This window comes from Gracilinanus agilis, chromosome 4, assembly GCF_016433145.1.
Source record: "Gracilinanus agilis isolate LMUSP501 chromosome 4, AgileGrace, whole genome shotgun sequence".
NCBI lineage: Eukaryota > Metazoa > Chordata > Mammalia > Didelphimorphia > Didelphidae > Gracilinanus > Gracilinanus agilis.
In genome coordinates, this window is record NC_058133.1 from 119,355,073 (window position 1) to 119,369,440 (window position 14,368).

Genomic DNA, 14,368 nt, shown 5'->3' on the forward strand with positions numbered 1-14,368 from the left:
TTTTATTAGATTTTTTAATTAATTCTCTTGGTTCTCTAAGGAAACTATCATATCAATTGCAAAATGTGATAGTTTTGTTTCCTCATTACTTATGCTGATTCTTTCAATATCTTTTTGTCTCTGATAATGGGTATCCTTGCTTTGCTCCTGGATCTTGGAATGGCTCATAGCTTATCTCAATTACAGATGTTTGCTTTGGTTTTAGATACTACTTATTTTAAAAGGAAGCTCTATTTATTTCTGTGTTTTCTAGTGTTTTTAATAGGAATGGAAACAAAAATAATAATAATAATAAAAAAAAATCAGTGGAATTGCTTTTTGGCTCTGTGGGGGGGGAGAGGGAAGGGGAAAAATGAATCATGTAAACATGGAAGATATTTTTAGATAAATAATTTAAAACAAAAATAAATAAACATGAATGGGTGTTACATTTCTGCATCCATTGACAGTCATGATTTTTGTTGATTTTGTTAATACGGTCGATATTATGCTTAAGTCCTTGTTCATTTTTCAGTTGTGTTTTGACTCTCCCTGACTTCGGTATAAAGACCTTATTTGTGTCACAAAAAAACAATATGGCAGTATTCTTTGTTATCTATTTTTTTAAAACTCTTAATGTAGTTAGTATCAAAATTAATTGTTCTTTAAATGTTTGATAGAATTCAATTGCAAATCCATCTGGCCTTATGGTCCTTTTCTTAGGGAGTTTATTTATGGCTAAATATGTTTTTCTATGATAAGGTTATTTAAATATTCTGCTGCCTATTCTGGAATCTGGGCAATTTATATTTTTGTAAATACTCATCCAGTCCATTAAACTTTCAGTTTATAATAATGTCATAACTTCTTTTATTTCATTTTCACTGGTTGTGAATTCACCTTTTTCATCATATTAGAAGTTAATGAAAAAACTTCAGATTTAGCTATTGGAGAAGCGAGGGAGACATGAGTTGGGAAAGGGTCTATTAAAAAAATGGAATTCTTATATTAATATCTTTTAAAACCAAAGCATTTTCTTTGTTAAGTCTTAATTCTTACTATTGCTAGATGTTACGCTAAAGTCTATAAAAACAAACCAACTATCTCATTTTAACATAAAAATCTGGCATTATAGTTCAATTCTTCAATCATTCTGATGTTTGGCTTTCAAAGCCCTTTTGTTTTGCTTTCAAAGCCCTTCAACTTGGCCTCTTCCTATCTTTCTAGTCTGCCTTATACTTTACTCCCCTCTATTTATTCTGTGATCCACTGACACTGGCCTCCTTGCTATCAATGAATACAGCACTCCATCTCTTGACTCCAAGCAGTTTCACTGGTTGTCTCCTATGTTGGGAATGTTTTCCCTCCTCATCCTGTTTTCTAACTTTCCTGGCTTCCTTCAAGTATCAACTAACATCCCACTTTCAACAAGAAGTCTTCCTCATTCTTTAATATTCATGTCTTCCCTCTGAGATCACTTCTAACTTATTCTGTATATAACCTGTTTGTACATGGTTGTTTTCATGTTGTCTCCCCTATAATTACACCCTTGAGAGCAAGACTCTGTTTTGCCTTTCTTTGTATATCCAATGATTAGCACAGTGTCTGGTACACTGCAGGCATTTAATAGGTGCTAGTTGACTGAATGATATGTGCTTAATATTAATATCACTTAACATTAAAAAAAACTGTCAAAAGTGTCATTTCATTTTTTGAATATACTTATTTCTTAAGTCCATTCTGGAATATTATACAGTTAAACAGACCAACATGTCATTATTATCTTTCTACAAATCTTTTACTTTTGAAAAAATCAGTTCTATAGTTATTAAACTTCTTCCTTTCCTGGTTCAAGAACTGAATGATTCTACAAAGGTAAAACCATTTAAGTAATTAAATTATTTATAAAGTTTAGAGCTGAAATTTTTCTTGCATGAGGCACGTTCAATAATATTGTACACTTACATCAGCATCCATATGTTTAATTTCTCTTAGTATATTGGGAAATCTAAAGCCCCAGATCAAGATTGGCTTTCGGCAGTGTCTGTAGAGATATGAATTATCCTCCAATAAATCCTGTGAAAGGATGTTATAGGACATGACTGAAAACTCAAATTTTTCCTTCTCATCTTTATATTTTTGGTCAACATGTTTATCTCCTAGGATCTTCATGTTTTCTTTATTATGGTGACAGAGGTATTCCCAATGCCGCTTTATCACCCCTGTCAAAATACAGTAGACAAAATATAAAAGATTAATTTTAGAAGCATAAGCATATTTCTACCTATATATAAAACACTCTCTGCTTTTTAAGAATTCTGACTTAATGGCATCCTCATCCCTAGAATAACACTACATATAGCAAAGAGTCTTCTCAAACACTAGAGAAAACAATTACCAAATTCAGTCACCAAGGCAGCCTCCAGTCCAATGATGTTCTGAAGAAGAAAATAAGTTTGAAGACCTTTCAGGCACCTATCCTTTAGGCGTCATGCAGCTTGGAAAAATTAAAACTCTAGAAATAATAATAATAATGACATCTGACATTTATATAAAACTCTAAAGTTGGCAAAGTGCCTTACAGACACTTCATTTGATGCTCACAACAACCTTGGGATGAGGAAAACCAAAGATTATAGAGTTTAAATAACTTGCCTATTCACTAGTGTCAAAGTATATTTCTCATCTTTTTCTTATAACCCTTTTTTCTCTCATCCTAAATTTCCTCAGGCACGATCCAAAAGTGACTTCAAGCCAGAATGGCCTTTGGGCCAGGCATCCTGGGAAAGATGCTGGATAGGGATGGTTTAAAACACTGAGGCAGCAGCTGTTTACTAAACTGAAACAGAGTAACTGATCAATCTAGGCAGAACAAAGGCTATCAGAACATACTAAAGTAAAAGCCAAGCAATGTGGTATGGATGCAGGGTGCTAGTTTAACAGCCACAGTGGGAATGTAAATCTGATGAATCAAACAAAAACCTGGTTAGGCAACCTCCAAGAGATAACGAGGCACAGCTTCAAAAAGTAACAGATATAGGCACATCCATAAATTGTTTCTAATGTTAGAAGAAATAATGACATAGGACAAACTCAGTTCCTTAAGAGGGAACATTATAATAATTTGAAGACTATAATCCTAGGAATCTAGCATCAATACTCTGAACGATCAGCAGAATTCTCTTAGAGATTTCTCCCCTCTTTGTCAGAAACCATAGGGGATAAAAGCCCCCTGGAGGGTGTTTGGTAGATGCTGTCTGAACCTGCCACTACTGAGCCAGTGCCTATAGCATACATGAATACCAGTTTTGCTGGTACCACCTTAGACTTATTCATCTTGACAACCATTTATTATACATCTACATGCAAGGCACTATCTTTGGGGCTAGAGGAGATAAGAGGTATTTTAGATGAGGTCCTTGGATCAGTAACTATTTTTTGATTGACATGAATATTAAAGACTCCTAGACATATAGTATCTGCTTTCCATCACTCAGGGGAGAAGGGAATTTATATTTGTAGGTACTGGCTGCCTTTATGACTATAGTGAAGCTTAGTTATAATGTATTAGCCACATGACTGTAAAACAAAATTAATCACCAATATCTTATGCAATATATGCCTCACTACAAATGAAGGCAGCATCTGAATTCTAAACAATGACAAAAGTCTGTCAATATTTTGACATGTCCTGCACATTGTTGGAGGCCCTGCTGCCACAGAAGCTGTTTTGAAAGAATTTGAAGCTTCTAGAGAATCTGAGTTCAAAAGTAAATAAAGGGAAGAAGCTAGAACATTTTACAAGAGCAAACACTGGAGGCATATATAGAAAAAATTAGAATATGAAGAGACCTACTTCATTTCTCTTCCCCAAATGTTTATCAGTTTCTGCAACATTCCAAACAAGTGATCTTTCAGTCTGTGTGAGAACTCCAGGAACAAGGTATTAACAGCCACATTAGGCAGCTCATTCCATTTTCAGAGAGTTCAATTAGCTGATCCTAAATCTTCCTCCCTCTAATTTCCACCAACTCATTCCTGGCAGGACAGGGCAATATGACTCTCTTTCCAATTCTCCAAATCTTCTCCCTCCCCAAATTAGTTTTTTACTTTACTGTTTCATTGCCTAAAAAACCAACAATTCCATTATGGTTCCTTAATAAGCATCCTCTTTTTAAATTGAAAATATTTCTGGGAGTGGTAGGGAGTTGTCAATCATGTACATTGGGAAAATAGTTTATATCATTTTCCCTCCAACATGAGATGATATGCGGAAGGTTAGTTTTTGTTTGTTTTGGGCAAGGTGGTTTCAAGAAGAAAGGGATGGGAGTAGTGACATAGACAGTTTTAGAACATGGAATATTGCAGAGTAAGGGAAGGTATAGATGAGGATAAGATCCCAAAGTAGAGTTAGAGATGTGAAGGGTCATTAGGGAGCAAGAAGAAACTATCACAACTGGAAGTCTAAGAAGTAGAGAGAGAGAAGAGTAACTATTATACACTGGAAAATCTCATTTCTGAAGTAGTTTGTGTTTTGAACATCAGGAACTCCATGCTAGGAGTATTCAAATGTAAATGCACTTTTTAGATTTAAGTTAAAAATTTATGCAGCCACAGAACAAGATATCAGAAACAATTTGTGCTGATTTCAAAATTTTGCTGACAGTCCTATAACCCAAGAAAAAAGTAGTCAACTCCCTTCTTCCTCCTTTTCTCTACTCTTTGGATATATAATTTGGACTATGGATATTAGCATTCACCTACATTATGAGTTAAATAATATATTTTACATGAATACATATTGTCTTCCCTAATAGAATGCAAGCTCCTTCTGGGGATAGATTATTTAATTTTTGTCTTTGTATCCCTTTTGGTAGTACAATTCCAGAAACATAATAAATAAATGTTTGTTGATTGATTGAAACAGGCTTTTGTGGTTACCAGTTTAAATTTTGCTTCAGTGGAAAAGTTCTTCAAAGGTCCAAACTCCTAGATTAAAAATGAACTTTTGGAATTCTACTCATTCCTAAACTGGACACTACATATGGTGCATTGAGCACCAAAACAAGAAAAAGTCTGTCTCTGTCTCTCTCTATTTATACATATATATGTACACATATACATATACATATATATAGTACAGAAAAAGCAAGATTCTATAGTCACGCAAGAATATTGTAAGTTATAGTGACCTATGGTAGTGATTTTCAAGCTTTCAGAGTTTATGGAACCCTCCTGCATTACTTTTTGTACATTCTGTTCCAACTTCTAAGATAGTATTAGAGAAAAGCCCAAGTCAAGTCTAGCTTAAACAAGTTGATCTTGACCATTTTTTTTAACTGAGTCTTCCAAAGTGACTCATGGAATGCTCAGGTTCTAAACCTCAGTTATAATATGAAAACCACTGCGATATAGTAGGCATAGTTCTTAGACTCTATATCCTCTCTGATAGGCATATAACAAAAGTTTATATAGCTCATTTATGTCAGGAGAAATACCACAATCTGAGGAAATGAGTGGAAGATCTAATCCAATTTTTAGGGTATCAAATTAGAGTCCTAATAGTAATGCAAAATTCTTCAAGTTTTACCTCAAAGTGTAAGTCTATAATAACACTGTTGTTTCTTGCATGAAAATTCTTAATCTGCCATTAAATGTCTGATGGGACAAAAACAATTCTGCTACTCTATGACTTTGGGTAAGTTACCAAATATCTTTGGGCTTTAGTTACTTCACCTTTAAAATGAGGGGTTAAACAAAATCATGTCTAAATCTACAACCTCTGAGAACTTCTTCATTATCAAGACACTTGGGGAAGTGTGATCAGACATAATTGTCAAATTGTAATAAAATACTTACAGAATTTAACTGGCCTCATCAATAAGTTTAACCACTTTATTTACTAGCATAACAGGTTTATTTACTAACATAAACAGGTTTGTGAAGAGGAAAAAATAAAGAGAAAAGATAGCATATTTGTTGAAAAAGATTAAAAAAGAATTGTGAGAAGTGTATTAAGAAAAAATTGATTTCTCAATGATTAAGAAAATGAGGTAATCTCTTAAAGGGTGAAAAAGAATAGACACTGAAATGAAAAGATAACCAAAGAACAAAAAATACCCTATCTGATATAACTTAAAAGCCTTTAAGCTTATAGGTATCTGTTGATGACTATACTGTTTCTAAATACACTATAGCTGAATTAAGCAAGAAATATTAACAATTAATTTGTTTTCCTTTCAGTATTTGGAATTTTAAGTATAGCAACATTTATTTTTAAAATGTATCAATATTCTTTGAATATTATTCACATTTAATATTCTGAAACTGCCTGAGGAACCTATCTTGTCCAGTTCTAGGCAGTACACTGTGCCATCACTTGAAAATCACTCTGACTATTTTAATGTGATGGACTAATTTCTTACTCTGAACTCAGTTACCACCTGCAAGTTACTGAGCTACTGTCAAATATCTATGTGCATCGGCTCAGGGAATATGTGCACAAATTCAATTAAGTGATAATCCCTAAATACAATCTAAGAAATATTTTCTACTCCTCTACTTTTGATGAAATGCTGATGTAGAGCATCTACACACAAACATAAAAGGTACAACAGAAATGGGAAGTTTACAAATTTAGAGGCTAAAAAATTGTTCCTAAAAAATTAAGAGTTACCTTGCTATAATAATTTCTCTTTTCATTCCCAAATCTATCTCATCTGTTGGAACCACAGGGCTTCCACTTTTGCTCTAGGTAAATTTTTAAGTGAACATGATAATCAAAACAATTTTAGAAAAGCACACTACACAGTAATAATCTATAGGAAAACAGCCAGTGAAGGACAAATACCAATTGTCTGAACACATAAAAGAGTTACTTTTTTTCCCCAGGGTAAAATGTAAAAGTTTCAAGTTTCATTTCAGTGGCTGAAGGTCATTTCTGAATCAAGACACAATGTATCGCTATTACCTTGGGATTTTCGACGTTTTGATGCTGGTTTATCTTCCTCAGAGTTCATGATGTAACTAGAAAGGTGAAACAAAGATGTATGTGTAAAGTTGTCAGGTCTCCAATTCCAGTACTGAAACTGACTTCGATTAGGTAGAAACAAACAAGGTGGCCTCCAATTTAGTGGACAATGCTGACTGCTGAAGTATGGATAAGGAGCCCAAGAATAATTTCCAGGCCACCTCATACAACTAGAGATGTGTCTGTTCCAGCAAAATCTTTGAGAAATATCCCATGACGCAATCCTGTCTCTGCCCAGGCTCTGCAGGTGATAGGGTAACATGGGATATCTAAAAGAAATAAATATTGTAATTAAGGTACCATTTTGGTAAGTTACAATTAAGAGAGTCAAAATATGAAATTATCAAGTGATCCCCTTTCATCCTGTCTCCTCCAAAGATTGCCCCCTCTTGTAATCCCCACTCTTTCACTTACTTTCAATCTTTCCCTTTCTAGTGGCTCATTTCCTATTGCTTACAAACCTGAAAAAAAAAAGAGCTCATTTGAACCTTTCATCCCTTGAATTACTATCCTATATCTCTTCTGCTCTTTGAAGCCAAACTCGTCAAAAAGGCCATCTACAATAAGTGTCTCCACCTTCTTTCCTCTCATTCTCTTCTTAACCCCTTACAATCTAACTTCCAACCTTATCACTCCACTGAAACTTCACTCTCCAAAGTTACAAAAGATCACTTGATTGGCAGATTCAATGACCATTTCTCAATCCTCATTCTCTTTGATCTCTCTGCAGCTTTTAACCCTTTGGTCACTCTTTCCACCTTGACAGTCTCTTCTAAGTTTTCAGGTCAGTACACTTTCCTGGTTGTTCTACCTATCTGGTTGCTTCTCCTTTGTCTCCTTTGCTAGATCCTCCTCTAAGATCATGCTCTCTAATCATGTTAGAGTTCTGTCTTAGACCTTCTTCTCCTCTCTCTACATACTACTTTACTGAGTAATCCCTTCAGCACCAATGGATTTAATTATATCTCTATGCTGATGATTCTCAAATTTACTTTTCCTGGCTCAATCTCTCTGCTGACCTCCTAAGTCACATCTCCCACTGCCTTTGAGAGGTCTCAGACTAGAGATCCTATTGCTATCTTAAACTCAATATGTTCAAAACAGATCTCATTATCTTTCCCCCATAACTTCCCCCACCACTTCTACTTTCTGTTACTGTAGAGGGTAACATTATCTTCATAGTTCCTGAGGTTTGAAATCTAGGAGTCATCTTAGACTCCTCACTCTCCCTAAATTCCACATTCAAGCTATTCTCAAGACCTTCTCTCCTCTAATACTGCCACTACTCTAGAGGTGCAGGCCTTCATCACCTCATGCCTCTCAAGTCTCTTCCCAATCTAAACCAAACCATTCTCCATTCAACAACCCCTAAAGTAGTTTTTCTGAAGTGTAGGTACAATCATGTTTTTTTCCTACCCAATAAACTCCAATGGCTTTATGTTGCCTCCAGGACCAAAAACAAAATGTTCTGGTATTATTATTCTAAGCCCTTCATAAGCTAGTCCTCTCCAGTCTTCTTACACCTTACTCTCTTACAGCTTCAATTCAGTGACATCAGCTTCCTGGATGCCCCACAAACAAGACTCTGTCTCTCAACTGCCGACTTCTTTCTGGCTGTCCCTCATGCCTGAAACACTGTCCCTCTTCAAAGCTTCAACTGTTTATCTTTCTGGCTTCCTTTAAGTCCCAAATAAAATACTATCTTCTACAGAAAATTCTGATGCTTTCCCTATTTTAATTATTTCCTATTTATCCTGAATATAGTTTGCTTTGTATATACTGTTTGTCTGTTGCCTTTCCCATTAGACTATAAGCTCCTGGAAAGCAGGATAGTATTGATAAGGAAGGTATAGAAGGATTGCCTAGAAGCAGTAAGGGATTATGTAACATAAATTAATAGTGGACCCAGTCACAACAGTTCTGTGATTTTTCTACACCTTCATTGTGTGTGTGTGTGTGTGTGTGTGTGTGTGTGTGTGTGTGTGTGTTAATGAAGGTGATAGATGGTGGCAGTGATTGGCTAAGGACTGTAGGTACAAGGGGATCAGAGACTCAAGAGGGCAGTGTGGAATAGAACTGGTTCAACAAAGGGTTGAGATGGGGAAAAGACAAGAGAATACCAAGAACTGAGAAGTCAGGAGAATAGAGGTTACAGTGAAGATAAAGAGTAGAGGTTGACAAGTAAAGGCAGAGGAAGAAGTGTAAAGTCAATTGATAATGGGCAAATATGGGGATTTTGGAATTCTTAAACATGGAGGTGATAGGAGAAACTAGGTAGCACAATGGAATGCTTAGGCCCGAAGTCAGAGGATATGACCTGGCCTTAGACACTTCCAACAAGTATGATTCTGGGCAAGTCACTTAACCTCAATTACCTAGCCCTTATTGTTCTTCTGCTTTAGAATCAATACCAATTCTAAGGCTGAAGGTAACAGTTTTAAAAAGGAAACATGGAGGTGGTGCATTTGCGGGTAATGGCAAGATTAAAAGTATGACCATCTTTGTGTGTGACTCAGGCAGACTGGATGAGTAGGTCATGGAGAATGAATAGGTTGAGGAATTGAGTGGTTAAAATGTTAGAGGGAAAGTCAATATGTATGAGGAAGTCCCAAGTAGGAGGGCAGGAGTAGGATAGGAGAGAAAAATTGTGAGCTATGCACCAAATTTGTGGTAAAAGGAAGAAGAGTGGCCTGGAAGTCTATAAGAACAGTGATGACGAACCTATGGAATAGGTGCCAAAGATGGCACAGAGAGCACTCTCTGTGGGCATGCAGACCACCCTCTCCCTCAAACTCCATCCCCGCCCCCCAGTTTGTTACTAGAAAGGCAGAGGGACTCAGAACTGCTTCCCTCCCTCTCTCCACCATGCCTGATGACATTTTTTCACATCACCCACCCCTCTGCCCAGCAGCCCAAAGGGAGCACACAAGGGGTAAGGTGGGCAGCTCACAGGTGGCAGAGCTGGAGGGGAACAGGGTGCTTGGGCCACTCCCTTCCCTCTCCCCACACAAGCCTATCATCACCTGCTCCTCTGCCCAGAAGCCCAATGACAGCACTTCCTCCTTCCCCTGTCTAGGGTGGGGCAGGGCATGACATGAGGTATCTGGTGGGGAGTGGGCACAGCACTTGGTCTAGGGGAGGGGGAAGGAGCAGGGCCTGGCACTCTGTCTCTAAAAGGTTCACCATCACTGCTATAGACAATGCTATACCAGGATTTTAACTGGAGAAGTTACCAAGTGATGGAAGTAGGGGGGAAACCTGGAAATGGTGCTGGGGAGCAAGGAGAATTCTAACTCCTCTAATCAATGAGCTGAGAATAAATGAAGATGCAGCCAGTCCTAGAAAAGGTGGCCAGGAAGGCAGTATCCATCAATGGGGAATCAGGTTTCAGTGATTGCTAGAAAATTGAAGGCATAGAAAATGAAAAGATTTAGGGTGAAGGGAAATTTGTTGCCATAGAATAGGGATTCCAGAGGGCACAGTGGAAGGTGTGAGTGGCATTTAGTTAGGACTTTGGGGTATAAGGGTTGAAGGGAATGGGAATAAGGGCTGAGGTGGTAGAAAATGGGGAATGGAATTTAGATGATGGCCTACAGGAGTTCAGAATCACTGGAATGTATAGGATATGACCAGGTGTGAGAATAAATGTTCATCACTGAGTGGTACGCAGGTACCACTCCTCTTCCCAGAGGAGGCTGAAGATCAAGCAGGAGACAAGCACAGAGTAAGATGGTGCTGGAGATGGAAGACATTCAGTCAGACAGGAGGTCTCATTTCACTACTCTTCCCTCCAAAGGTTGGAAATTAGGCAAGGGGAGATGGAAAGCTTGAAGTCAAAGAGAATTTCGATCCTCTTTACACAGTGGGCTCTTCATATCCAGGAAGGGAGATGAGGCAGCAAGAGGTGAAAGTTACCTTGGGTTGGTGAAGATGGAAGTCATGCAGCTGGCCCCTAGTAGCCTTCTCTCAGCAGACATGTTAAGGAGGAGATGGAAGGCTCACGGTCAGAGCAAAGCCTTGCTTTTCTTCTCACCTGAGGCTGGAGATCAGGAATCTTCGACGAAGAGACTCATAAATGTCTATCTAAAACAGTCCTCCCACTAGAATCCAGTTTGACATTTCCATAGATATTACAACAGCAATTTCAAACTCATTAAGGCCAAAACGGAATTCATTGTTTTCCTAAAACCAATCCCTCCTCCAATTTCCCTATTTCTGTTGACAGCATTAAGTTAATACAATTCAATTACCAAATTCAAAATTTCAGAATCATCTTGAACTCTCTTTCCTCTGTATTTGTCCCCTGCATTCAACTAGTTAAGTCCTGTCAATTCTACCTCCATGAAATACCTCCCTTGGACTAATGCCCTTCTCTCTATTCAACCTACATCACCACCTTTGATTTCAATTTTTAGTTTGTTTCCCTGGTACCACTTTCATTTTTCTAAACCATCCTTTTACCTAGATGCAAAAAAAAAAAAATATCTACTGCTTGGCACAGAGTAGATTTTTATTGATAAATGTTTATTGATCCAATACAGGCCTAACCATGAAATTCTGCTCTAAAAGTTTCAATTTAATTAACACATTTGAGCAAAGCATAAAACTCCTGACTTAGACACCAAAGGACAACTACAACTCGATGCCAATTTGCCTTTGCAGGCTTGCCATACTCCCTTTCCAGAATATAAGTTGGAAGTCAGACGTCCTCTCGAGTCCAACCTATATTTTCATAGGAATACTCCTACAACTTCCCCAAATAGTGATATTTAGCCTTCACTGAACACCTAGTCAGGAAGCAAAAGCCTATTCAGCTTTTAGCTCCAAAAATCATAAAGTTTACATACCTTACATTCTAACCAAATGGATAACTACCAGGTTTTTATTGAATTCTTTCTGCCCTCTCCCATTTTCATGGGCCAGCACAGCTGGACTATGCTCCTTTCATAAAAATCTCCACTTGCTATAATTCTGCTCTTCCTTCAAGGCCCAAGTTGCCTTTTAAGATCCATTCAACTGAAAGTGATCACCCCTTAAGTATATTACAATAGTCTATCGAGATTTCACTTTTATTACATTTTATCTTTTATCATACTTTAAAGACTTGCCTTGTTCTCACATTATATAAAAAGCTCTATGAGGTCAAGGAATACTGTTTTTCCATCTGTGAATTCCACATACTCAGAACAACGCTTTGCACAAAATATAAATATTCTTTAGGCTGGAGAGTACATTACATATAATCCTCCTTTTTTTACAGTAAAGAAACAAGTTCAAAGAACTGATATGATCTACTCAGATCCACACATCTATACACTGAAGCAACCAGATAGCCTGTAGGGTCTGGAATCCAAAGACCTAAATTCAAATCTGGCCTCAGAAACTTATTTGCAGTATATGTAATCCTGGGCAAGTCATTTTACTTCTGTGTGATTCTATTTCTTCAACTGTAAACTGGGGATCAAAATACCACTTACCTCTCTCAGTTGTTATGAGCATTAAAAATATCTGTAAAGCACTTAGCACAGTCCTTCACATGTAGCAGATGCTATATAAAAGCTATTGTTATTTAATATATTGCCTTGTTTGGCTGGTTACTTTAAATTTATTTGCCTCAGCTAAATTATAAATTTGCTGACCACATAGGCTGCTCTGTACTTCTTGTATCCCCCATATTTAATTATTGAAAGAACTGGTCACAAAATCATAAATTTAGACCTTGAAGGGACCTTAGAGCTATGATGTCAAACTCAAATAGAAACAGATCCCTGTGGGCCACATATTGACTTAGAAACCATAAATGGACATTATCTATGTTGCATTGTAATTGTATTTATTTTATTAAACATTTCCCAATTACATTTTAACCTGGGGAACCCTGCTTGGCAGTTAACGTCTCTACCTTAACTTGGTCCAACCTTCATTTTACAGATAAGAAACTGAAGTCCAGGGAATTTTAAATGACTTGGCCAAAGTCAAACTGGTAGTAATTAGCAGAGCCACATATTGAATCTAGGTCTCAGACTCTATTCTCTTTCCATTGTGCCAAGTTGTTATTAAGGCCCTCAGAAGGTTGTAACTGTAATAACCAAAGACTATCTTTTTTTGTTCGTTTTTTTTAATGTAGATGATGATAAAATCATCTATAACAATTAAAACTAAGGAAATCTACCCCACTGTTGACACCTTCTGGTTACTGTGATCCTGAGCAAGTCCTTTAAGTTTCTCTCCGTTCCCTGAATAATTATCAGAGTAGTAATTGGGAGGCAACTAGGTGGTGCAGTGAATAGAATACTAGAGGTCAGAGACTTGAACTCAAATCCCCATCTGAGACACAATGTGACCCAGAGCAAGTGGCTTAATAATTAACTAAATAACTATTATTAAAACTTACAAAGTAGATGTTTCTCTGTGTAGTACTGATGACTAACATTTATATAGTGCTGTAAGGTATACAAAGCATTTTACAAATATCTCGTTTTCTCACAACACCCATTTTACAGATAAGGAAACTGAGGCTGTCAGTGGTTAAGCAACTCATACAAGCGTCTAAGACTGTATTTGCACTCAGGGCATAAGTTTCCTCTTCAGGAGGAAGGGAAAGAAAGAAAGCAATCCTTTCCGCAAGAACCCTGCCCCCCCCCCTCAAAGAAAAACCCTCCTCTTGACCATATTTAGACTTTTATCCACATCACCAAAAGTTTTCTGGACTAGAAACAAAATACCTTAATAGACCTAAAAGTCTTATTGAATTATTTTCGGTAACAATGAGGTGTTACACCAAAACTAAAATTTGTCATTTCAATTGTTAACAACCGCTCACAGGGTACCACAAACATTATCCCTCAACTAAGATCAAGCACAAGCGTGTATGGTACGTGTCCACACAGCATGTGTCCATACAGCACCAAGTCAACCCGACCGGGGAAGGGGGATGGGGTATCAAAGTAAAACAACAAAGACCCCAACCTTCTAGGAGATAAAGTTCGGGGGAGCTTTGGAAAGGGGGTCCCCACAATATGACAAGTGAATACACAGTAATTTCACAACCACACCCCCGCCCCCTCTCCTTCACCAGCGGGAGGAGTGGGCCAGGGAGGAGGAGCCCGCTGAAGGGTCGGCGGGTCCGGGGGCGGGCCAGGGAAGAGGAAGATGGGGAGAAAGGACCGCGGCCTTAGAAAGAGAGGGCGGCCATCAGTCCATCACCCTCCACTCAGGAGTCCAAGGCCTCACCAGCCTCCGTGGTTCTCCACTTATTTACCTCATCCAGGTCCGCCGCCGACCGCAAAAGCGGCCTCCCCCTTCCTCCTCTTCCTCTTTCCCTGCCCCGCCTCAGGTTACATACCTCGGGCCACCCCC

General features: G+C 37.8%; 1 protein-coding gene across 2 annotated transcripts in view; it reads right to left on the reverse strand.

Annotated features, from left to right (window-relative positions):
* The window catches only part of ANGEL2 (angel homolog 2), a 40,516-nt gene that overhangs the window by 25,955 nt on the left and 193 nt on the right, over positions 1 to 14,368 (reverse strand). For both annotated transcript variants that reach the window (XM_044673327.1, XM_044673326.1), the window contains exons 2-3: positions 6,950 to 7,278; positions 1,945 to 2,201 (exon numbers count right to left, since the gene is read on the reverse strand). In XM_044673327.1, the coding sequence (XP_044529262.1) occupies positions 1,945 to 2,201; positions 6,950 to 7,278 (586 nt within the window). The remainder of the gene's footprint in view (positions 1 to 1,944; positions 2,202 to 6,949; positions 7,279 to 14,368) is intronic.